General features: G+C 42.5%; 2 protein-coding genes and 1 non-coding gene across 13 annotated transcripts in view; all 3 read right to left on the bottom strand.

The window, feature by feature from the left end:
• htt (huntingtin) overlaps positions 1 to 17,047 on the bottom strand; it is a 31,711-nt gene extending 14,664 nt beyond the window's left edge. For 4 of the 9 annotated variants that reach the window (XM_067584095.1, XM_067584099.1, XM_067584097.1 and 1 more), the window contains exons 1-39: positions 16,687 to 17,047; positions 14,744 to 14,827; positions 13,546 to 13,666; positions 13,203 to 13,262; positions 12,923 to 13,002; positions 12,633 to 12,771; positions 12,189 to 12,330; positions 11,791 to 11,969; positions 11,398 to 11,602; positions 10,997 to 11,044; positions 10,581 to 10,658; positions 10,028 to 10,434; positions 9,061 to 9,246; positions 8,051 to 8,177; positions 7,822 to 7,937; positions 7,608 to 7,719; positions 7,172 to 7,309; positions 6,404 to 6,562; positions 6,185 to 6,282; positions 5,956 to 6,095; positions 5,731 to 5,794; positions 5,492 to 5,592; positions 5,063 to 5,209; positions 4,708 to 4,828; positions 4,377 to 4,522; positions 4,089 to 4,273; positions 3,736 to 3,959; positions 3,527 to 3,653; positions 3,312 to 3,436; positions 3,063 to 3,173; positions 2,772 to 2,849; positions 1,716 to 1,939; positions 1,514 to 1,592; positions 1,262 to 1,423; positions 1,117 to 1,172; positions 850 to 998; positions 620 to 756; positions 407 to 523; positions 133 to 255 (exon numbers count right to left, since the gene is read on the bottom strand). In XM_067584095.1, coding sequence (XP_067440196.1) covers positions 133 to 255; positions 407 to 523; positions 620 to 756; positions 850 to 998; positions 1,117 to 1,172; positions 1,262 to 1,423; positions 1,514 to 1,592; positions 1,716 to 1,939; positions 2,772 to 2,849; positions 3,063 to 3,173; positions 3,312 to 3,436; positions 3,527 to 3,653; positions 3,736 to 3,959; positions 4,089 to 4,273; positions 4,377 to 4,522; positions 4,708 to 4,828; positions 5,063 to 5,209; positions 5,492 to 5,592; positions 5,731 to 5,794; positions 5,956 to 6,095; positions 6,185 to 6,282; positions 6,404 to 6,562; positions 7,172 to 7,309; positions 7,608 to 7,719; positions 7,822 to 7,937; positions 8,051 to 8,177; positions 9,061 to 9,246; positions 10,028 to 10,434; positions 10,581 to 10,658; positions 10,997 to 11,044; positions 11,398 to 11,602; positions 11,791 to 11,969; positions 12,189 to 12,330; positions 12,633 to 12,771; positions 12,923 to 13,002; positions 13,203 to 13,262; positions 13,546 to 13,666; positions 14,744 to 14,827; positions 16,687 to 16,784 — 5,193 coding nt within the window. In that variant the 5' untranslated portion in view covers positions 16,785 to 17,047. The remainder of the gene's footprint in view (positions 1 to 132; positions 256 to 406; positions 524 to 619; positions 757 to 849; positions 999 to 1,116; positions 1,173 to 1,261; positions 1,424 to 1,513; positions 1,593 to 1,715; positions 1,940 to 2,771; positions 2,850 to 3,062; positions 3,174 to 3,311; positions 3,437 to 3,526; positions 3,654 to 3,735; positions 3,960 to 4,088; positions 4,274 to 4,376; positions 4,523 to 4,707; positions 4,829 to 5,062; positions 5,210 to 5,491; positions 5,593 to 5,730; positions 5,795 to 5,955; positions 6,096 to 6,184; positions 6,283 to 6,403; positions 6,563 to 7,171; positions 7,310 to 7,607; positions 7,720 to 7,821; positions 7,938 to 8,050; positions 8,178 to 9,060; positions 9,247 to 10,027; positions 10,435 to 10,580; positions 10,659 to 10,996; positions 11,045 to 11,397; positions 11,603 to 11,790; positions 11,970 to 12,188; positions 12,331 to 12,632; positions 12,772 to 12,922; positions 13,003 to 13,202; positions 13,263 to 13,545; positions 13,667 to 14,743; positions 14,828 to 16,686) is intronic. The other 5 variants (XM_067584101.1, XM_067584102.1, XM_067584104.1 and 2 more) reach the window with 3 other exon arrangements.
• LOC137180671 (small Cajal body-specific RNA 14) lies at positions 2,569 to 2,700 on the bottom strand. Its single transcript, XR_010928044.1, has one exon. It is a non-coding gene; the product is annotated as a small Cajal body-specific RNA 14 (non-coding RNA).
• Positions 17,048 to 18,210: 1,163 nt separating the features above from the next.
• grk4 (G protein-coupled receptor kinase 4) overlaps positions 18,211 to 23,463 on the bottom strand; it is a 51,402-nt gene continuing 46,149 nt past the window's right edge. For 2 of the 3 annotated variants that reach the window (XM_067584092.1, XM_067584094.1), the window contains exons 14-16: positions 22,987 to 23,124; positions 22,463 to 22,594; positions 18,211 to 21,169 (exon numbers count right to left, since the gene is read on the bottom strand). In XM_067584092.1, the coding sequence (XP_067440193.1) occupies positions 21,113 to 21,169; positions 22,463 to 22,594; positions 22,987 to 23,124 (327 nt within the window). In that variant the 3' untranslated portion in view covers positions 18,211 to 21,112. Of the gene's footprint in view, positions 21,170 to 22,416; positions 22,595 to 22,986; positions 23,125 to 23,463 lie in introns of all 3 variants that reach the window. The other variant, XM_067584093.1, reaches the window with a different exon arrangement.

The following is a 23,463-nucleotide window of genomic DNA, read 5'->3' as shown; positions in this document are numbered from 1 at the left end:
TTGTGGAAAACACTGATATTTTGCAATCAATTATAAAAAAAAAAAAAAAAAAAAAAAAAGTAGACAAGATGTTTAGGTATAACAATTTGGTAAGTGTATGTACATATTCAGGTATCAGACGAGATGTCTCACCATGCTGGCCGGGGTGGTGAACATACTCTTGAGCAGCATGTCTACAGGTCTCAGAGAGGAGGGTGCTACACTCTCAAATAGAGTGTTCAACACTCCCAACGCCTCAGGAGAGTCCAGATGCATCTGTGGAGACACAACACACAGATGTGTTAGTTGACAGCAGATAATAGTTTACTTGAACGCCGATTTTTCACAATGATCTTGCATAAATTAAATTCTATGATTTCCCAGCTGATTAACGGCACAAACATCTTAACCTGTGTGCATGTCTCACCTGCTGCTTGGCAATCATGGGAAGTATGACATCAGCAATCTGTCTGGACAATCTCTTCCATTTGTCCTCATTCTCTTTGTGACACTGCTGCAGTACAAGAATGAACATCTCCAAAACCTACAACACACACACACACGGAAAAGAAAAGGCTTGGATCGCTTCAAAATACTTTATGGTATGCAGATACTATGTGCCTTGTATTTGAGACTGTACCTGATGGTACTGTACAAGCCTGAGCAGCATGGAGACCACCACTTCTTTCTGTGTATCCAGCTCTTTGCCTGCATCGGCTTTGTTGGAGCCCCTCAAGACAAACAGGTCATGGACGATTGGCTGCAAGGCTGGAATCGCTGGTAGAGGAAGGAAGAAAGTATGTAAAACATGTTTACCAACAGAAGAAATAACTGCGTATGCGGTGTGTGTGTTGCTTGCATTCCTCTCACCGTGTGTGACAGCTTTCCTGCCGCTGGCCATGATGCCGTCACACAGCTGGATGATCTTAGGGATGCTGATTATCTGCTTGGAGTGGTAACGCTCGTAAGACAGCAGCACCAGGAAGAAAAAGATGTTGGGAATGATGGCCTCTGAATCTCTGAGGAAAAAAATTGCAACATTTATTAATTCATTTGCAGGACAGCTTTGTGCGAGACATGGGTTTGTGAATATTGGAGAGACAGATCGCCCTGGTTTCACAGAAAAAGTAAACTTACCTGAACTGTCCCACTTCAATGTACTCAAACTGCTTCAAGACAAACCCTATGAACACCTGGAACACAGAAAATGTTTTCCCCAAGTGAGTAAAAGTCCCAGATGTCGCATGCAAAAGAATGTATGCATTTTATTTATGTGTTTAACCTGATCTGAGTCCAGCAGGCAGTAGTTGACTCGGAGCTGCACGAGCTGGGCTAGCAGATCCAGCACTTGTCTCTGCAGGGCCACAGATGTGCTGGTGGTGTACTGCTTCAAAGCTTTGATCACCAGCGGCTCAAACAGACGGATGTGGTTGTGGATGGCATTCTGGGAAATCAGATGAAACCAGAGCTTTCAGAATTGCGGCATCTCACTCAAATAAATGAATAAGAAACAAGCAGAGCAATATAAGTCTACCTTGTCTCCTCTGTGGCGTGTTGCATTTGCGATGTTGGACCTCAGCTGGGTGGATGCTTTTTGCATCACATCAAACCATCTGGAAGTGGAGAAAAATGGGTCTATAATGCTTTGCTTATTCTATGTTAACTTATTTCTGTGTTCTACTGAGCACATTGCCTCATACACAAAAATCATGTGTGATCTATGTGCTACAACCCACCCAGAGGTGTCCTGCTCCTGCTCAGCCTGCACCATGTTACGGAGACTGGCGTCAGCCAGTGCCTGGGTGAAGTGTGTGTATGGTGCCATGAAGCAGTAATGGTAGAGGCCTGGTCGCAGGCTGGACGAGCCAAGACGGAGAGCCTTGCCCTGGGAACGGCTGGGTCCACTCAGGACGCCCTCGTACTGGGATGCCAGGTTGGTGCCAAACAGGGTTTTCAACAGCTGAAGAACAAGAGTAAGTCTTCAACTGTTAGAGCAAGGAATGAATTGAAAATCTGCAACATCTAAATAAACTAAATCTAATGTAATTTAATAAGAGACATTATCTGACTTTGATTAAATCTACCAATTAGATTCTCGAATTTAGCCATAAATAAAGGTCTACAGTGGAGCATAATCATCAACTAGCGAGTCAGTTCTTTGCATTTATTATCAATTTTCCAAGGATGTCTTGTCTTAACGCAGGATATTCCGGTTTTAAACAGTAATGTTCCTCAAAGATGTTGGTGTGACATAGTGTGACATTTTTTTAATCTGTGAAAATTGTGATCATTTAATTTTTGCTCTTGTAATTCAGTGACTTAAGTATTTCATGGGACACTTCTTTAGTAAGGGCTCTTGCCTCCACAGGAGTAATTATTACAGGGGACATTTTTAAGTACAATCCCTTTCTTTGTTATATCTGGTATTAATTCTAAATTGACAGGCAGTGACTATTGCAAATAGTCAATTTTTTAAGCATTTTTTTGCTGATTCTCTCTGGCTTCTTAGAATCAGGAGAATTCATTATGTGAAAAGAAAGTGAAGAGATGGTCATCTAGCCAGTATATTGCTATGTGTGTATAATAATGAATGTATGGAACCATCGCACAGGGAAACCAATGCCTTTACAGGCCCTGTCGGCAGGAACCAGCCTCACTCTGTGTGGAGTCACACTGGTTGCAGCACACTGCTCAGTGCTGGAACCACAGAAAGACTGCCACACACACACACACAAACAACTCAAAACACAAATAAACACACCTTTAATCAGAAACACACACAAATTACTGACCTGCTGTACACAAACAGTAGCCATGGTTGGTTCTCTGGAGAAGCAAGACTTGAGGTAGCCCAAGATTTCCTCCACACACTGAGAAAAAAAAAAAAATATATATGGTACATCATTTAAATTTTATTGATTCCAGTCAGCAAGATTATTATGAGCAAGAATTTACTGGCTTATATTAATGAAACAAAATAACTTGCATAGTATCTATATTGACCTGTTCAATCCTCCAGAACATCCTCCTTCCTGCTCCCACTGATATCAATACTGTCTAATAGAACTGAAAGTCATGTTTACCTTGCTGATGTCATGTAGTGTGGCCAGCTCCAGTAGCTGAGACAGAACGTCTAGAGTAGCACGCAGGAACCCTCCAAATTTCTCCTGGCTACTGTGGAGGTCCAGCGTCACCTAGGAGACAAACAGAAAAAAAGAAAATAAATAATCAATCAACAACACTACCAACCACTGCCGCCACCACCATTCAGGCTACTAAAACCGGTTTCTTTCATGTAAGCAACTAGATTACAAATGAATGCGTTTTCTGACCTTGTAGTTAGCATGCGTAGCTTTGAGGACGTCATAGAGCTTGAGGTAGGGTGGCAGGTGGTAGAAGCTGCCGAGGGTGGTAGACTTGTTTACGGCTGCTGAACTTGTGCCGTCTGCTGGTCTGCCTGCTCACAAAAAACACAATATCAAACATTAAATACTCACAGACACTCAGAGAGATAAACTGAACCTATGTTAGGTGGGTTTGCATGTACCTGTGTTGACCTCATTGCTTTTCTTTGGGCTCATAGGGGCAACACTGGGCTCAGCAACCTCTTTCTCCTTGCCTTTCCTGCGGATGGGACTGAGGGAGGGGGTGTTGGTCAGGGAGGGGAGGGTGGCCTGAAGAGGAGGGAGACGTATGAAAACCGTTACCACCATTACCATGATACTATAAAAATCAACAGCTCTCTGTCAAAGTTACCTTAGCTGCTGGTCCCGGTGGTGTGTCGTCCAGCACATGGGCGCAGATGTTGAGGATCTTCAGTAGGTGTGAGAATAGCTGCTCTAACATAGCCACCAGGGAGCGCTCTGAAAGCGCTGCCCAGGGTTCCTCCATCTTATTTGGGCCTCCACTGGGGTTTGTGCTGCCACTGCTGCCTTCTTCCTCTCCAGCCCAGGGGTTGCGCATGCATTTAGGAGCCACAGCTGGGAACAGGAGTATCAATAACAGGTTACTGATTTTGCCTGAAAAGTTTTGTTTAAAGTTGGATTATATTTTTACCTCTAATTTCAAGCTACATGATCATGTGAATTTTTTCTATACATTCTACCCACCAGCAAGCAGGTTGCCAGAAAGCAACAAGGCGTCCTGGTGTGCAGATAGATCCAGTGGGAACCAGGCGGAGGAGAGTAAGGAGAGAACCATGTTGGCCATTCCTACTGTCAGAGTTCTTCGCTCCGTGTCTGGTGCAGATGAGGAGGTGGTTGAGGAAGCTGCAGCATTGCTGGGCTGCGAAAGACTGGATAACAGAGGGACAGTGTCAGGAGTTAATCAGGTGTGTTTATAACACTACTACATGGGTGGTCACATGAAGAGGTATATGTGTGCGTGTGTACACAAACCTGAGGGCCCTGCCCCTGCTGCGGTTGAGACTAGAGCGAGATGCAAAGCTGCTACTAGAGCTAACGTAGCCGCAGTGCCAGCCTGTGTTCCAAGTGCACACTGGAAAATTTGAAGCCAGGAGGCACAATGCCTCACAGCAGCCAAACTACAAAAAGGCAGCAGAAAAACAGAATTTAAGCACATTATGTTAATACATAGTCACAATCTTTTATTCATATTTGCTGTAACTATTACCAACTAGAATCTAAATTGTTGCCGATGTACAGCATAAATAGTGAAAAAGTGAGACAAAAGATGTATGAGTGTGTTTGTGCGAGTGTGAAAGCTCACAGTCAGAGCTCTGGAGGTAGAGGAGGTGAAAGCATGGGAGACAGCGGTGACAACTCGAGACAAGTTGTTCTCCATTGTGACGTCAGACACAGTGTTGGACAGGTTGTAGCCTCGATACGTCCTGTCAGACAGAAGAGCATTCAGTTACTCAAAGATTATATTCAGTGGTTTCCTCAAACATGCTGTGTTTCTAATCTAATACAAGGCAGTTATGATCACACTGAACTGCTTGACGGAAGGCTTGAATTCGAGATGGCTCAACAATAATTTTTAGTAAAATTGTGACCATGAGAGCCTATGAAATGCAACATGAAATGAGTGTGCACCCGTGTAAAGTGTGTGTGTGTATAGGTACCTTGTGATTGTGCTGACTGTGAACTGGGAGGGAGGTTGTGTCTCATGCATCAGGAGCTGCAGGTAGACTGAACTCTGGTCCCGGGCGATAGCCACTATGGGGTCCACCTGGCCCTGGTCACAGTCATAAAACAACCTGGGAACCAGCCTGTTGGAGTGAGAGGCACAGAGAGGAGAAGAAAGGGATTAAAGGAGAATAAGGAGGGAGAGGTAAAGTTAACATGCTTGTGCCTCAGACATGGGTTTGGAAAAAGCAAAATATTGGGATACATTCTGGACCACAGTTGGAGTATATCCCCATTTCAAGGCACTTAAAAGTTGCTGGTGAATCCTGCTGAGCAACCGTTCTGTCACAAGAAATTACAATTGAGATTCAATAACAAGTTTAAAAACAAAGAATAAACTACAATAGTAGTACACAAGTGTATACCTGCTGACAGCTGAGGCTGCCACGTGCCGGACTCTGGGGTCATCATCTCCCAGCAGGTGGACGACTACGTCATTTAGAACTCTTTCCTGCAGCCGCAGTCGCTGAATAGAGAGAAATGTGGACAAATTAGGGACCAGATGACAACTCAGAAGTTGAAAACTGAAAAGACATATTCTGCATTTGGGTGTGAGTGTGTAAAACAAAAAGGGTACAGGAAAGGTAAGAAAATGAGAAGTTACCCCAGTGTAGTGATGATCTCCTTTGTGCAAAGTCTCAGTTTTCCTCTCCAAGAAATTAACTAACCTGAGAGACAGGAAAGAGTAAATCTCTAGAGGACAATCACAGCTAATACATTGTACTGATGTGTTCCAAGCTATGTTTTTATTAAAGTAAACAGTGTGCAATGAGCATCGTATCTCCCGCTAGCTCCAGTAATACAAAAATGGATCATGAATCCATCTTACCGGAAGTCCATCTCAGCCAGGGTTTCCAAGAGCTCAGTGCGAACGAGCCAATAGGATGAGTCCCTCAGAGCCAGCAGGTCTATCACCAACTGCAGGCCCAGCTCACTCAGGGTACTGCTGCACACAGTCATGATGCAGTGCTGAAACACACACACACACACACGTCAGATTCACAAACATACACAGTGCACTACTAATTCTACTAACATTAAACACACAAATGTCTTACCCTGACTGCAGAGCAAGCCATCTTGCAGGTGACGGAAGACTCATCTTTCAGAGTTTTTTGGAGCAAAGGCACCAAATCCACCAGGGACAGAGGGTTACCTGGAGAAGAACGGGACACACGGGTGATATTTAACCTAAAATTCTAAACAGCACTCAGTGTGTCTCAATGTGTCAGCACCAAGACAAACTGCTGCACAAAAACATCCCCACACACACTCACCTGTTGCACTCTGCACACCGGCCAGCCAGGTGTGTATGTTGTAACGTGTTTTGGTGAGTGCAGCCTGTATGATGGCTCCACAGAGGATGGCCGTAGCCCCTCTGATCTGCGGGTCCCCGTGATCAATGAGGCCCAGCATATCACTGATAAACTGCTGCTCTGCAAGGGGACGGAGAAAGGAACGAGGGTCAAAGGTAGTGCTAAAGGCACATGAATAAGATTTGCCAGTTGATGCATTTTGTAATTGACCATTACTTATCTAATCCATACAAATTGTATCATGACAAATTCTCATTTCTCCATAGCACGGTGCACAATTCTCATGCCTGACAGAATGTCACAATGTGAGAGTTGAAATATCAACAGTCCACCCCCACAGGTGTTTTCACTTATTGCCTGATTAGACCTCTCCTCAGGACTGTGTGGGCGTGTTCAAACTCTACTTAATTGACATCTTCCTCACTCTCCTGTCAGTTTAGGGGGCTGGTGATGTCACACACATCTCAGTAAGCTCTGCCCACTTTCAACCTGAGCAGACTTCTAATCAGCCAGAGTAAGTGAAAACACCTGTGTGGCTGCACAGCCTCTCATGTATATAAATGACAAGTTGCAGTATTTGTCCTACAAATTATAGGACTTTGTTCTAGTAAAACACTAATAAAAAATATCTGAATTAATGGAATAAACCTAACTTGTAAACTGTTGTGAGAATCTCAATTTTGTCCACAATGAAGGATTGTCTTTATTTATTTTTTTTTTATTTCTTACCTTCTACTGGAATGCCATCCAGCGGCTCCAGGTAGAGGGAATTAAAGAAAGCTTCAGGATGCAGTGCACCTGCTGCACCGATACAGCTGACCGCCAGGGCCTTCACGCTCACTCGCACCTCCTTGTCAGGGGTCAGACCTGGACAAACACAAAGCAAAGATTGACACACTGAAACATCAGAGACTCATGCAGCTATGTGACCGGTCTGATAGCGGAAAGTCAGATAAATCTATTCTGAATTATTGAAGTGAACGACTGTGTTGAAGTTTCTTGTTCGTTTGTTTTTGATATCATTTAAAATTTTATCGTCCTATGTTTTTAAGTTTTATAGTTGTACAAAAGTAGTGTTTAAATAGTGTTAGTGTTTATATTTTAGAATTTATATTTCTTGATTTATTTACTCTACACACATATGTGCCGTTTTGGTAACACTCACCATTCTTTTGTCCTGTCAGCAGGAAGGAAGCAGCAAGAAGCCGTACACAGTGCACCAGAGGCTCCACCCCCTGGTCTGTATAGTGTCCAATTGGACCCTTGATACGTGATGGCTGAGAAACAGGCAGAAGAGTTAAAACAATCAGATGCTTCACCTTTACTTTCACTTCCCTTGTGAAACGCTGGCATGGAGATTTGTGCGGCTGTGTCTATACCTTGTTGTCCGGTTCAGGTTCAGCAGGTTCATCCTTTGGTAAGAAGCGGTCCACACTGCTGTCTGAACCCTGCCGGTTGTGACCTCGACCTTCGAAGAGATGAGGTTTGCTCAGAGCTGCACACACACACACAAACAAAAACAATTAGGCATTATCAGTGCTTCAATAATTTTCTGTACAAACCACAGTTTCTGTGTAAGCATGTCTCCATTTGTGCACACAAACATACCCAGTGCTGGCTGTAAGAATGGTTCTCTGGGTTCTTCTTGGGAGGAAGGTGCTGCCCCTTCATCTTCTTCATCCTGTAGTGTTCCAATCTGCATCCCAGAGTACTGACTCTCGCTGCCATCCAGCACCTTATACACACACACACACACATAGAACAACTATCTCCAGAAAGGAACAAAACTTAACTTTACAGATACTTCACTTTACACCTCAAACACAACCACATGCAAAGGATACCAAAATAGTTTTGACTCATTCATTTTGAGTTAGATTTTCTGGGTTGTAGACAAATACAGCATCACAAACAAAGACCAGGTTGCAAGTCAAACAAACGTTCTCCTATTAGAACTCTACTTCATGCTTGGGTCGATGCGAATTACAGCAAATCAACTGCATACAGGAACAAAGCACAGGCTCGAGAACTCCACAGTTGTGGTTGAGCACCAGAGGAAGACCAAGCTTTTGATCCAAACTATTGACTTTGAAGTGAATGCCACCGAGATGAGCGTAATTTTTTTGTCATCTACATGAGCTTTTAGATCTAGTTTAGCAACAGCTTTTTTCCTGTTAAGATATACGAAGTATTCCTCTAAGAATGTGAAAAAGTGTTTGTTTTTTTTATCCCCTCGATGTTTGACCGCTGGAACAAAAGCCCGTCACCGCCTCTCGAAATATTTAGAGGGAAACAATTTTTTAAGGAAAACAAAGGAATTAGTGGCCATCATGCTTCTACTTTGAACACTCCACTCCAGGCCACTGAACATGGGATGTCGGGGTTGCTTGTTTTTTACAAAAGCCTTTCAAAAGCATCGCATTTTTAGGAGGGAAATCATTAAACATGGAGCCGAGGAAAAAAAAGAAGGGGGCATAACGTATTGTCAGTGACAACACGAGAGGAAAAGTAACAATGACGGAGCACATTGTGACGAACAAGCGAACGAAAGGAGGAAAAGTAGAAAAGGCAGACAAGCAAGCCCCTCCCACTCTGTTCAAAGTGTCCAATCGGCTGACCTTGTCACTAGTGCTAGAGGAGGAGGAGGTGGCATAGAAGGAAGAGGAGGAGGAGGAGAAAGAAAAAGAAGACGACGAAGAGGAAGCAGTGTAGACAGAAGAGTCGCTGTCTGTGGCATCGGGACCCTCGGTGGAAGTTGGCGAGGGCGGGGGCGGCTCAATCACCCGCGGCAATGGAGTGCACGACTGCGACGAAGTGAGCAGAGGGATAAAGGAGAAGGGGGGCAAGATCATAGAGGTAGAATTGTTAGAATGGACAAACTCACCAAAATGTCTCTGGAGGGAAGCAGATTAACATGACCTGCCTCCCAAAAAAAAAACAAATGATTGAACCTAGGGAGTGACTTCACATCTTTTCTGTATTTTAATTTGAAAAATGACCATAAAAGTGGTTTGCATGTTGTACTCCATTAATTACCTGTAGGAAAAGGCCATAAGAAGACAAGCGTCCCATCTCTTTGAAAAGAGAGTCGGCCATATTTAAAGTTCTGATAAACATATTATCTCTCCCAATCCAGTTTATACCCAACATTGGCAGGATTTTTCACAAAAAGTGGCTTTTAATACTGTAGAGCATGAACTGAAGCTAATGGCTGTATGTAAGGTAGAATATTAACTGAAGAAATTATACTATAATTTGGGTAATTGTTTACAGTAATTTTAAGTATATGCAACTTATAGGTAATGGGCTAAAAACACAACCAATTAAAAACCACCACTAAAAAAATACCAAAGTGAGATGAAAATTTTGTCCATTCTACAAATCCTAATTCTATGAAGTGTATCATTAATCATCAGGAACTAGGCCATTAGGTTTACAGGTACTGGTAGCTTTAACTGGTAATTGAGTCTTTCAGTATCTAGAGAAGTATGCTGTCCTCTGCATACCACAAAAACACAGAAGTGAAATATGGTATTTTTTAAACCAAATTTAATCTCACTCTCACACCCGTACAATCAGACTGACCAGCTCTGCTACATCTGAGGGAGTGACAGCTGAGTCTGGCCCCTCTGTGGTGGTCTGGGAGGAGTCGCTGGGTGGAAGCGAACGATCATTAGTGCCTAGCAGTGTCCCGCCCTCTCCTAAAGGCCCTCCCTCTGGCGTGGCGTTCTCCGGTGTGGTGTAGTCAGCTGTTTCTGGAGTGATGTTGGCCCCGCCGCTGGAGCTCTGACTGAGCATTTCCTCCTCGTTGTCATTGGGAGACTCGGGAGTGTCTGACGCAGATGTCCCGCCGCCACCGCCGCCGCCCTGCTCTGAGGAGGCACTCAAGTCAACGGAGTCGCCAGGCTGCAGGGTATGCTGGGAGGAGCGCGGCTGCTCCGTGATGATGTCCACCTGGGCTGCGGAGGAGCCGTCTGCACCGACAACAGATGCTGGAGGAAGGAAAGACACACACAAAACTAGATGGTAAAGCCCCAATCTGCTTTAATTTTTGATTTTTTCTCTGTAAAATATAGTGAGTAAGACTGCCACAGTTGCCAATTATTTTACATTCCACCTCTTGGTTGATGCGACTCACCTGTGAAGGCACCAGTGGTGACCTCAGTCCTCTCAGGGTCATCCTCCAACCCATCCTCCTCCCCAGAAAGCATTTTACCTGCAAACAACAGGTTTAAGGTCAACACACCAGCATCAACACTAGCTGAAGTGAGGGAAAGAGACTAAAACCTGGGTGGGGGAAATTTACTTTCAACTGAGTAAAAAAAAAAAAAAAAAAAAAAAACCACCAGAAACTGCTTCAGATTTTCTTGAAATGGTTAGTTCTAGGATATATACATTGAAATCCTAATATTGTGCATCCTTAACAAAATATCGAGAATTTAGAGGAAAATCCACCACCTTAAGTGACTCAGTTGGAGGTAAATTTTCCCAAACCTTGACTGACATATCAGTAAGAGGTCAGAGGCGAGCAGAAGAGATAAATAGACTAGTCACCTCTCTGTTTCCTGAGAAGGAGTGGACTGCAGGAAGACCCTCCCCCCGCTGCAAATGGCAGGAAACAGGAAGCAGAAACAGGAGGTGAGGAAGAGAAAAGCAGCAGAAGCGCCGCGAGACTCGTAGGAAACGCGAACAATTAATTACAGACAAAAGAGAATGAGTAAGCCAGCAAAGAAAAAGCCACAAACAGATATCAAAGCAGAAACTAGAGAAAAGTGCAGTTTGGTCGAGTGATTAACTAGCAAAGTCAGTATGGGTTAATGAATTAAAAGCTATCAGAATCACATGTATGTAAACACTGCAGGAGCAACATTAGATTGTAAAAAAGGGGATAACAAGCTTTATGAGCATAGTCCCAACCAGTGGCCGGACATTAAGACGCTGACGGATGTGTTTACCGATAAACTCCAGGATGCTGCCAGAGCGTGCGCGACTCTCAGTGTCCTGCCGAAACACGGTGGCGTGTGTAATGCTGCCTGCGGTGATGAGCATGTGCAGGAGTTCTGGTGGGGGAGTCCTGAACATCTGCTGCAGGAGCTCCAGAGCTGCTGTCACCACATTGTGATCCCAGTGCTGTGTGTAGTGTAGGGTCAGTTCATACACCTGTAGACACACAAACACACAAAAGGATTAATCGTCAACTGAGCTCTGATCACAGTGACAAAATCACATGTAGGTCTGACGTGTGGTCAATATCTTCAGCCAAAAGTATGCTAATATTGAAACTTACACTCTGACACAGACACACACACACACACACACACACACACACACACACACACTCTCTTAACCTGTAGCAGCTGTTCAGGTGTTGGCTGTACGTCAGCTTCCTTCCTCATCACTCCGAAGCTTCCTTTGAGGCTGGTGGTGTTGACTTGTTGCTGCAGCAGAGGCATCAGGTAGCGGAGGGTTAACAGCACCCCCAAGATCAGATGGCTGGGGTGCTCCTCATCCACTGGAACCACCAGACCTGCACACAGGACAGACAGGAGGTCAAGCACATGTCTGTTGCCTGTGTGTCCTGCCAAACTAGCTCGCAAACGCTTGCTGAAATAAGTTTAACTGTTAAGTAGAAAAGTGTCTCTGCATCGCCTTGTAATCCAACCAATCTAATCAAATTTATCTGCAACGTACAAAAAGGAAAAGGGTGATCATATTTCTATCAACAAGCATATAGAGTGTGTCCTACCCAGCAGCACGTTCAGAAGCCAGGTGTAGAAGTAGCTGGTGCGTCTGGAGTGTTGGCACACACTGACAGCCGAGCTGGCTGCTGTCCGTCTGATGGTGGGGGAGCTGGACTTTAGGTTGGCCACAAATGACTTCAACAACACCTGGGACAAAAAAAGGGTTGGACAACAATGAAAACAAGCTTTAAGGATTTCCAGATATGTATATGTCCTTATGAAAGTGTGTTGCATTAAAAATGTTCTATTTGATTGTATGTCTGTGCGTGTAAAGGGAGAAAGCCTTCAAAACAAATATTTCTATGGAGCCAAGAAGGGAAATAAATACTTATGAAGAGAGGAAACCTCAGGAAGAAGATTTAGGAATAGCTGGCGCAGAAAGAAACACAAGGGGAAACTCTGCTACACCATTTCAAATGTTTCTGCTTTAGAACCCCGTGAGAGGATACCTTGATCTCGCCATCATTGGCAAAATGTCCCAAGGCTGCCATGATCTTAGGCATTGCTGCAGCCAGTGTCTCCTGCACAGTCTCCTCCTGCCGCTTGGTGATTCTGGTGAGGCATGGCAACAGGTTGACCAGGTAGGGTCTGGATCACAAGGGGGAGGCGGATGAAGGGAAAAGTATGCAAAACAAAAGGAGAGTAGGAGAGAAGAGCATTGAAGCATAGTTAGATTATGAAATTGCAACCTATTTGTCATATGATTGAAGTAAAAAGTTTCAGGCACTTGTGCATATACCTGCATTTCTGTGGTCTGATGAGGTGGGCCAGCTCAGCAAACCTCCACAAAGCTGCCCTCAGACTCCGAGAGGCACCATTCTACAAAATACACAAACATCATCATCATCACAGGTACCAACATCACCACTTTTAGCATCATACTAATATCTTACAAGAGAAACAGCGAGCATTTTCATTTTCACATTTTACATGAAACGACAGTCAAAACTTAGTGAATGAGATGAATTCAGTTGCATAACACAAAAAATGACTCACAATACAGACACATGCCTCATTACCTTTTTAATTTCTTTGTACAGCTCCAGCTGCAGTCTAGGCAGGTTGGAATCCATTAGTGCCTGAGGATAAAATGGATCAAGAATCATCAGCACAATAACACTAACATGTAACTTCAATTAGTAATTTAGTGAAAGGAACCCTGGATTGTAAACTATCAAAAGACAGAAACCAAAGTCAGATAATATCAAGAGCCTGTTGCAAACCCGTCAACATAATGCACCACTGAGCTCCCTGTGAGCAAAGTGTGGTTTGGAAAATCAATCTATGGTGCTATTTGTTTCAATCAGGGTGGAGGAGAATGCTGAAGAAAGCCTGGTGGGAGGTTTATGGGGTCTTGCTCACTTTGATGATTTTGTTTAGGCACTCATCGGCTACCATCCGGACATCTGACTCGCTGTCATCACTGCAGAGCAGGAACATCTCCATGGCGATGCCCAGCAGCTTCTGAAACTCTGGAGACGTTCTGCTCCCAGGACCATAGGAAAGAAAGTGAGGAAAATGTAACTACACACATATTTAACTTTCAACAGAACATGTTTATACATGAATAACTGTTCACACATGAAACACTTAAAGCTGGAGTGTGAGACTTTTACATATAAATGAACGGCCGTTACATTCAAGCCCTTGCCAAATGATTTAATGCAATGTTGATTAAGCCTATCACCACCAGATAAATCTCTCTGTATTTCACAGTATACAAAGTTTTTAAATCTGGTGTCTGTGGTGACTGCAGTGGCATGTTTTACATAAACCAGCAACGATTGGTTTGCCAGAGCTGAAGGCCATCCATAGAGGATGCAAACCAGAGACTTCCACCAGCTGAGCCAGTCAACTTCCGGTTTAGCCCTCCGCTAATTGGACTATTTAACTATTCACTATCACTGCCAGATTGGGAGACAAAAGTTCTGCACTTCAGGTTTAAATGAACACACCCCCACACAAGTGTCATTCTTCCATTCAGCTGGATTTAAGCCAAACAGCTTTTCTCCAACTATCCTGAATCCCTGCCTTTCTCCTCACCTTCATCAAAGACAAAAAAACCCAAAAAAAACAAAACCCACTGGTACTAGAGGGTGGTCCGACTAAAATCATCAAATCAGCCAATAATACCTAATAAAGCTTAAAGCAAATCAACCAATAATCAAAACTAACTGAATGTGCTCAGTGAATTTCATACTAATCTGCCCTTCAGATTTCATGTACACCAGTGAAAACAATTACAAAATATTTAGGCTACTGAGAGCATGAGCTGAAAGGTCAAGAGGTCACCAGATTTGTTAGGACTCATCCAGTGGTTATTATTGATTCCCATACAAAAATTCACAGAGATCCAGCTAGTAATTATAATAACTTGCTGTGGACCAAAATAAACGCAGCAGATCATATTTAGCACTCCTATAATAAACATTTAAAATGTGGCAACCATTCTGTCAGTTTGGCAACAAAATATTCAACTTTGGTCAGTTGTTATCACACTCTTTTAGGTGTAAGGCTTGACTGGAGCAAACAAGATTTTAATACAATAAGCAAGGCCTACCTTAGAGACTGAGCCACAATGTTTTCACATATCGTCAGGCAATGGGTCACCCTGTCCTTCTTTGTGGCAGCCTGCTCCTTTTTCCTGTGAAGAAAATTGGGAGCATGAGAGGAACAGAGAGAAGGCATTACAGAGCAAAAGACAAGGAGGGACTGGGTTCAGAGACTGACGCAGTGTCACTGTGAAATTTACTACATGCAGGAAGTCATTTCAGGATCTTAATTACATCTGTTGCTAATAGACCAACAGTAAAATGGATGGAATACTTAATATAAGTAGTCTGCACCGCCCCATAAAACACTGCTCACCTTTTTAGATTTCACTGCAAGAGATCAACAAAATTGAATAGATCTCCACACAGCACATTTTAACTTTTATCCAAATTCAACAACTTTCTCTTGTTAAAAAGGGAGAAACGTCCATTTGAAATGCTTTTATGTCTCAAATGGGAACTCACAAGGACATGATTTCAGACCTATTTATCCTGCATCTAATGATAAAGCATATCAAAGCACTGACAGCAGAATAAAGCCTGTTGCAGTGTGTGGAATGTAATGCTGGGTACGGCAAGTTATCTAAGATCACTAAGGGGGAGGCAAGAAGACACAGAGCATCAAAAATCATGGCTACTATTCAACCGCATAATCATTTAAACATATATAATCACCATAATGACATCTGTAACATTGCCTAAGATGCAGAGTAGGATAATCGCCTGATATCTGCTGTTTTACATTATTTAATGAGCAAAGAAGTAGCATTGTTACCTATGGCTACATAATTGATTATGAACAATTACCTCTGTGTATGAACCCAGTAAGCACCACAGCGGTCATGCAAATGAACTAATGCAAGCTATTAATGTGGAAGTTTTCTTGGAGATGACCAGGCCCGCACTGTAATAATCGCTTGTGATCGTAACGCTGTATGCCAATAAAAATTCTGTCCATCTTGCTCATGACTTGTTCTGGTATCACGCTGATGTGATAAATGATAATCCTGTGACAGCAGAGCAGGTGCAATTTTCAGAGCGAGGTGCTACAAATGCTTTTCAATGACTGCAGAAAGCTGAATTCATGATTGGAAAGACCTGGCTTTTCCCAAGATAATGTAAGTCTTCATTGGCTCACCAAAAAAATTTAGTTTTTAACATCTACAGCTGCCCATGACTATAGCTGTTACACAAATAACGAAACGAATTATGACCCTAGTGCGTTAATAAATTGGTCACACTGTGATGAGTCTGCTCGGTACAAACACAGCACTTGACATGATATAATAGGCTAAAAAATATGTACATTTTAAAATTTGGAAAAGACGGTCATTACTGTAGCTGTCTGTCATGAGTTCTTGAATTAAACAGGCTTGACTCCTTAAGCAGGAGCACAGCAGAAAACAAGGCGTGCAGCCCCCCCAGTACCTCTCGGATCAGGGTGGGATCACGGGGTGCGATGGACAAGGCGTAAATGACGTCAGTCCATCAAGAGGGCTACCATAGTAATTAATGCACCTGGTCACAATATGTACCCTTCCGTGCGAGCCATAACAACTGTATTCATTCAGACTGTGAATATGGCTTGCTCTCCTGAGATCAACCCATTAACCAGCAGGCACTGAACATATTAATTTCTCCCTGACCCCTTTTTTGCAGGTGCGTGGGCATTAATTAACGAACGCCTGTGTTACAGTAAAATCTGATACCTAAAACTCCAACGCCAAGGGGACACTCAGAAAATACCGAGGGAAGAAACCTCGCTGAGCAGCAACAAGTGGCTCTAAAATAACAGAGAAGTTGGAAATAAAATCTTAGTATCTGTATGATAGCTTCCATGTTAGCGTAATTAGCTTCGAGCCAGCTATTAAGCCTGTGAGCCACTGCCGTTAGCTGCTGAGCTAAGCTACGTGTGTAACCCCGCGGCTGTTTAGACAAAAACCCCACTTACTGTCTCTGGACAAGCTCCTCGGCGGTTGGTGGTCCCTGCTGTTGCTGGAATGACTTCAAAGACTCAAAGGCCTTCATCAGTTTCTCCATGGTGGCCATTTTAGCAACCAAACAGAAAGAAAGCTAGCTTGGTTTAGCTAATATTTACAATGTGAGCTGGAGAGCGAGCGGTGCGTAGCGCGACGAGAGTGCTAACACCGCTCGCTACAGCTACCACCTGCTCTCTCTGCCTTCTGTGGTGCAAGATAATCTCTTATCCTTCCACAATATTTTTCCTACGTGAAGAAAATGTTGGTCGATAAGCCATCTTTGATGCAGCGGTTAATATCACACCAGGAAGTGGCAAACGTGACAGCTTGACAGAGAGAGGGGGAGGAGTCCATCAGCGACCAATCAGATTGCGCTTTTGTGCTGATTGACATGAGAAAGAACCAATGACAGACTGTGAGTTTTTTTTCTTTTGTTTGTTATTGTTGCTGTCACGGGACCGCTGAAATACAGAATGTAAAAAACAGATTTGCGCAACAGAAATACTGAAGTTTGTATCAATCCCGCAAGGAAAAGGAGTGAGGAGGCTATGAGAGCTTCCTGTGAATCAGATCAAGGAGAAAATACGTGTAAAGGCTCTCACCCACACACGGATAATTTAATCTACCCATCCCTGACTCAGTGGGAGGGGTGGAGAATGAATGAAGAAATGACAACTGTCCAATAGAAAGAAATATTTAACTTTAATCTGTAATGAATTCCCATATAATGGGGTCAAGGAAGTAGTAGTAGTGAAAGTCTTAATAAACCTGCATTAAATATCCTCTCATGCCACCAGTGCAAAAGTTACATATCGTGGCTTAGATATAACAGATTTTTGCAACACAAGTCTATTTTTCATTCCTCCCATCTAAGCCCATTTATTCACAGAAAAAACAACACATTAAGATATGACACAAATAAGTCAGGACACATATTTTTTTATACAAATGGCAGTGTATTATTTCATAATTACAAATGTCAGATATGGTACAACAACCAGTGATACAACTTGTACAAGAATTAACAATGACTGCAGTGGTTGAACGACATGACTGTACAGATACAAAAAGAAGAAAAAAAAAAATCAAGAAGTCCCAGGCCCCGTTTGAATACCAATAAAGCATGTCATTCCTCCCTTCCTTGAAATATCACTTCACTGACATATCTTGACTGAAAGTGAAACCCAGAAGAATCTCCAGGCATACATCAATGGTTATCCCAAAACTAGATTCATGTGACATCAAGGAACTGAGGATCTCTCACTTCTAAAGATGCTGGAGAGGGTCATCCCAGTTTTAGCGGGGCTGACTCACCATCACCATCTTTGAGGAAGGCAGGAGAGAAGGAATGCTTGCTATGTGTTCAAACAGGGCCAGCTCAGCTGGTCACCTTGCCATTTATAAAGTTGTCCTCAGATACCAGTGAGATATGTTGGCACTAGAAGGTCATCATTTACATATACAAGGAACCTGAAGTATTACAAACCGATACATGCTTGAGTAATAAAACATATGTATTTTTTTAAAACAGGCATTACAATGCACTTAGTGCGGACATTCAAAACTGTTGAGCTGTTTAAAGTTCCTTTATGTGAAGGAATTTCTCTCAGAATGGACGGAAGGATTAAGAGGTTGAAAAAGGTGGGATGTCATAAATTAACTTGGTAATTGGCACATACAATAAAGGCTGTCAGTCTTTCCTCAGTAAATTCTTCAGATAATAAAACACATTTGATTTACTCAATGTTGCTTTTGGTATCATTGGCAAAAAAGTTAAAGACACTTCCTATAGTCATTGTCAAAACACACCATAGTGCAATGAAACTAAACAGAATTTATTTACTGCTATATGGATGGTAGAAGAGTAAAGTTACTCCAAACAATGACAGAGGCATGGGTGGCGAACACAGTTTAGTTTCCCTGTGAGAGTGAGCGAATGTGGGTTAGAGCTTAATTACATGTTAGAAATACATCATTTACAAGGTTTTTGAGGCTAAAGAGCTAAAAGGCTAAAATCTACATAGGCAAGAGAAATCAGCTTCAAAATGTGCCTGAGAGCAACAAATAAGAACAAAACACTCAGAAACTCAAGTGACAAGCCAGCAACAGCTAGATGCGTTTGATTCCTGATTTTGATAATGGAATGTGCAACAGGGGACAAAACTTTTAGAACAAGCCAACTCTCCGAATTAGTAACCGGGTGGGGAAATATATGCGTACCATTTCACATATATGCAGTTTTGAGTTGTTTGAGTGACATTCAAGTCCCTACGTGATTTTGACCTATTGTATTGACAAAATGCAGACATTGCTTTGTTTTATTAGTGATGTTGGAAACATCTGTAGAATCACAATGAATGAACCCTTTCAGTAACTTAATTTCTAACTTCACAATTTGGACATCAAATTTACTTCAATGCATTAGGTTGAACTAAAGCTGCATTTGCATACAGTATCATATACACACACGAAGCTAACATGTCCAGATTGGGTATTCACAGCATTAAAACAGGTGGTGGGGGAGTAAACAGCGACTGCCTCAAAAGCAAAATTCACAAGCAAAATGGCTTCAAATGCCTCTGAAATGCCAGTGAGAACAAACACAAATAGTGAACATGTTGAATCCTTATTGTAACATGTTTGGGTAATGCACAGAAAATCTATTTGTCCACGATTGGTTAACTTGGAGGCCAAAAACTTCCTCTTTGATAAAAACAAAAGTGCACAACAGTTGTGGTTCTGCAAGTGGTCGAGTGTTCCTGTACACAGATGATGGTAACTCTGCAGGCAGGAGTTCAAATATTATCCACCTGTTTCTCCCCGTCTACACGCATACAAGCAACTGTCTCAAGTCATTCCTATGAGAGAACAACACACAAGATTTGAATGGAATAGTAAAAAGGTGGGCGCTATTACGGTTAACAGATTTTATTTTTATCTAGAACAAACACAGCTAAAGCCACAGGATTATAGCTGGAGGTCTACTAGCAGGATATGTGGCCGACGGGCATCGTGCTATCTATGATCAACAGGCGCACAGGCCAAAGCAGGCTGTATCGCGACTCAGTGCAGAGGCTAATAGCTGCTGACAGCTGAATCAATGGAAGTTAGTTTGATGCAACAGCAATTTGTTATCTAGATGAAGCCATTGTCGGCTGCAGGTCAGATCTCTGATACCACCCTATCATCCTCATCACCATCACCTGTCACTATGTTCCAACTCAATCACCAGTCAACCAGTCTCAGATTTACTGTTATACTAAGAAATATGGACAGCAAATTACTTGGATAATTCGAGGGAAAGGAGATGAAATAAAAGAGGCTCATAATTACTGGACAGGTCAGGAAAACAAGGTAAAGCCAGGTAGCACAACAAAAGTGAAGCAGGATTAAAAAAAAAAAAAAAAAAAAAAAAATTAAAAAAAAAAAGATGAGGAATAAAGAGAAATCGCCAGAATTGTTCTGCCTGAGTGAATATTGTAACAGACATTTACTTAATGATAATTATCAGGCCTTGTACTGTATTATGGAAAAAGCCCTCCATAATATTTCCTTTATTTTCCAGGTCTCAAAGATTGTCAGAAATAAATCCATGCCACCTCTGCTAGACTCGAGTTGGTACAGGCACCTAGAAGACCGTTTACGACACACCAGCCAAACACCAATACTTGCCATCCAACCTGCCTAACAGAGCTGACGGAAGGACATGGATTATCACTTCTAGGTCAACTTCGTGTCCTTCGATCGAAAGGACAGGTGGACATTTAAGGTGGAAACGCACGGGAAGGGTTTAAGCAGCATGGCATAAACACAGCAAAGTTAGACTGGATTTATTTTCCCCTTAACATTTGGATCTACAAGCTTCATTCAGATCTACCTGAGCCTTGAGGGGATACATAGGCTATGGGTTTGTCTGGGACCGGGCGGGTCTGATGTGCTAACAACACGTCACATTGGCCAAATCAATGATAAACATACAGCACACATAAAAACAAAAAAAGGCCTTATGCTACATTGAGAAAAATAAAAAGACAACTGGTACTGTGCTTCTTAAAAAAACTCCCCAATACACATTATCCATACTCATTCCAAAAGAAAATTAAAAAAAAGAAATAAAAATGTAATGTATGCATTCAAGTGGTACTTTTATGGCTTTTTGTACAATACAACCTTTAGTGAAAATATACATCTAGACATAAATTCAAGTACAAATGTACAAAATCTTTAAACTCATACTTTTTTCTTTAATTATAATACACTTTTAATACAGCTCATAAATACAGGTCAACATTCACTGAGTTCCTAAGATTTGCGCTCGGTTGGAGTTTGTGGTGAAGTTCAGCGGCGGGTTGGGGGGGTGGGGTTAGGCAGGAGGCAGGTGGAGGTGGAGGGAGTGGTTTAAAGTCGCGAGGGCTCTTCGATCTCATCGTCACTGTAACCGCTCTTAAAACAGACCTGGGAAGAACCAAAAGTGAGGATATATCATTAGCAACTTTGATCACTACACCATCTCACCGTCAAAAATGTTCAAGATGAGGGTTTGTTTTGTTTTTTTTTCATTTTCCAGAAGTGCTGACCTTGAATTAACCACATCACAAGTGTTATGTGCTGTAAGGCAAAAGCTGTACCCACACGTTACTGTGAGCACGTACCAGCTGACATGTGGTAAATTAGAGAGGAACAGAGAACATGTGATTCAAGCAAAGGCATTGGTTTGGTAGCAAATAACAAATTATGATGAAATTGGTCATTATGCTTTATTTTAAATTGGTAGTATGACAAAAAACATGTAGAAATGCTATGCAGATCTCTGTTGTGTTGATGCACTACCCCTACTTTCTTGACAAAGACCTTATACATAATAATAGATATCTTAATATTAACTAAAATCATGCATGTGTAGTGTCTGCAGTCTTCCTCTCAGGCTGCATATGAGCCCCAACAACCTCCACCAACAAGACGAGATGGACTCTATGCAGCCTGAGAGGCGAAACGTGGGGCACAAGTGTAAAGTAAAGCACTCACTGCTGCTGGTAAAGCTTATTGCTGTGAGTTCACAATAACAATCAAAGGCAACTGAGATGAGCATGTTGACAGTTTTATCAACTCCTTGCTTCTCTAATCTTGATTTTGGCAGCTGGACATCAAGATATCTGTGTGGAGGATTTCAAAAAGTGAGAAAGACATGCCCCCTCTTGTCCCCAGATTACTCATAAGTACAATTACAGAATGAACAAAATGAAAAAGGTCTCAGCAATAAATACCAGATCAAAGATAGTGAAAATGTTACGTGTTAGTTGACAAGCTCCTGCTGCCAAAAGTGAATGTTAGAAACATTTATTATCCCTGCCAAACACTTTGTGATATGTATCAATGCATCTGAAAAGCTTCAGATCAGGTCTTCCCACAACCACAAACCAGCTTCTCTCAAGAAAAAGATTCCTGGCGTTTGACCCTCTGAAACAAAAGTGGCATAAAGACAACTACAGGCAAGAATACAAAAAGGGTTAAGGAGGGACTGAAATATTCAACCCCAAGAGAAAAGAAAAAAAAGAGGCCTTAATCCAACCAACTATAACTAGGGATTGTTCTGCATTGTGAGAAGATCTCCAGAAGTTCACATGGGTCAGGAGTTTTCACATGTTGAGTTTGGACAAGGCCTGATGGGAAAAAAGGAAGGAAAGAAGGAAGAGAGGAAGTACCTTAGCCCCCACCCCCTCGGACAGTTGCCGGAGCACTAGCACTTGCCTCTCTTCTGAACAGGCGGTAGAAGAAGCCTCTCTTTGGTGGAGGGTTAGGCCGGTTCACGTCCAGGTCTGAGCACAGCGTCCCGTCAGTCTCGTAGACATTGATTTCTTTGAAGCACTCCATCTCAATCATCTGCAAAGGAAGAGAAGCCCGGTTATCTAAATGTATGCCTTTTATTTAAGTGGTTTGGTTCAACTAGAGGCCCTTGGGTCATTAGTTTATAGTACAACTCTCTCTGCAGATGTAGTTTCTCTAGAGAGGCATCTGGAAGCAGCTGTTATAGTATCCATTTAGGTAAGACATTTAGGATGTAAATGAACACCCTCCACACTCTGTCTCATACATATTCAATAACCTCACTCATTCACAGGCAAAAGTATATCAACGTTTGTGTGTATTAACATGAATTTGTCCCTCTACTTGACCCCAAGGTATTCTTCATTCATACAGGTATTTCTATGTCACCAGTAGTGTACTGCACTGTCTGTGTCTGACGATGACATCATCTAAGTGGCCTGCAGTACCTCGTTCTGCCACGGGATGGAGACACTGCCTGTGACAAACTTGTGGTAGAAGTCGTCGTCGGTGGGGTCAAGGTTCACGCCTTTGACAGTGGAGAACTGCTCGATGTCCAGGACGTCTTTACAGTACACGGCTCGGGGCTGAGAGAGAGAGAGAGAGAGAAACAGAAAAAACAAGGAAAAGAGAGAGTGAATAAAAATCAAAGAAGTGAAACAACTGTGAAAAGTGTAATTATCTTCTTTGAAAGCTGTAAAATACTAAATCTGAAATAGTTTAAGTCACATTCTTATTTCAATAACATCAAAATCTTCACACCACGCCTGTGGACTCTTTGCTGCTCTGTTTTCTCTCAGCATGGCCCTACTGACCTGAATAACCCAAAATAGAAAACACAGATAACACTATCAACTTTCAACTATTGATTTAACCTCTCGGGCCAGTCGCTCTCCCTCACTCAGTCTATTTATGACACTGAAAAT

The sequence above is a fragment of the Thunnus thynnus genome, chromosome 3 (genome assembly GCF_963924715.1).
Source record: "Thunnus thynnus chromosome 3, fThuThy2.1, whole genome shotgun sequence".
In the NCBI taxonomy this organism is placed as follows: domain Eukaryota; kingdom Metazoa; phylum Chordata; class Actinopteri; order Scombriformes; family Scombridae; genus Thunnus; species Thunnus thynnus.
This window is presented reverse-complemented; position numbering and strand designations above follow the sequence as displayed.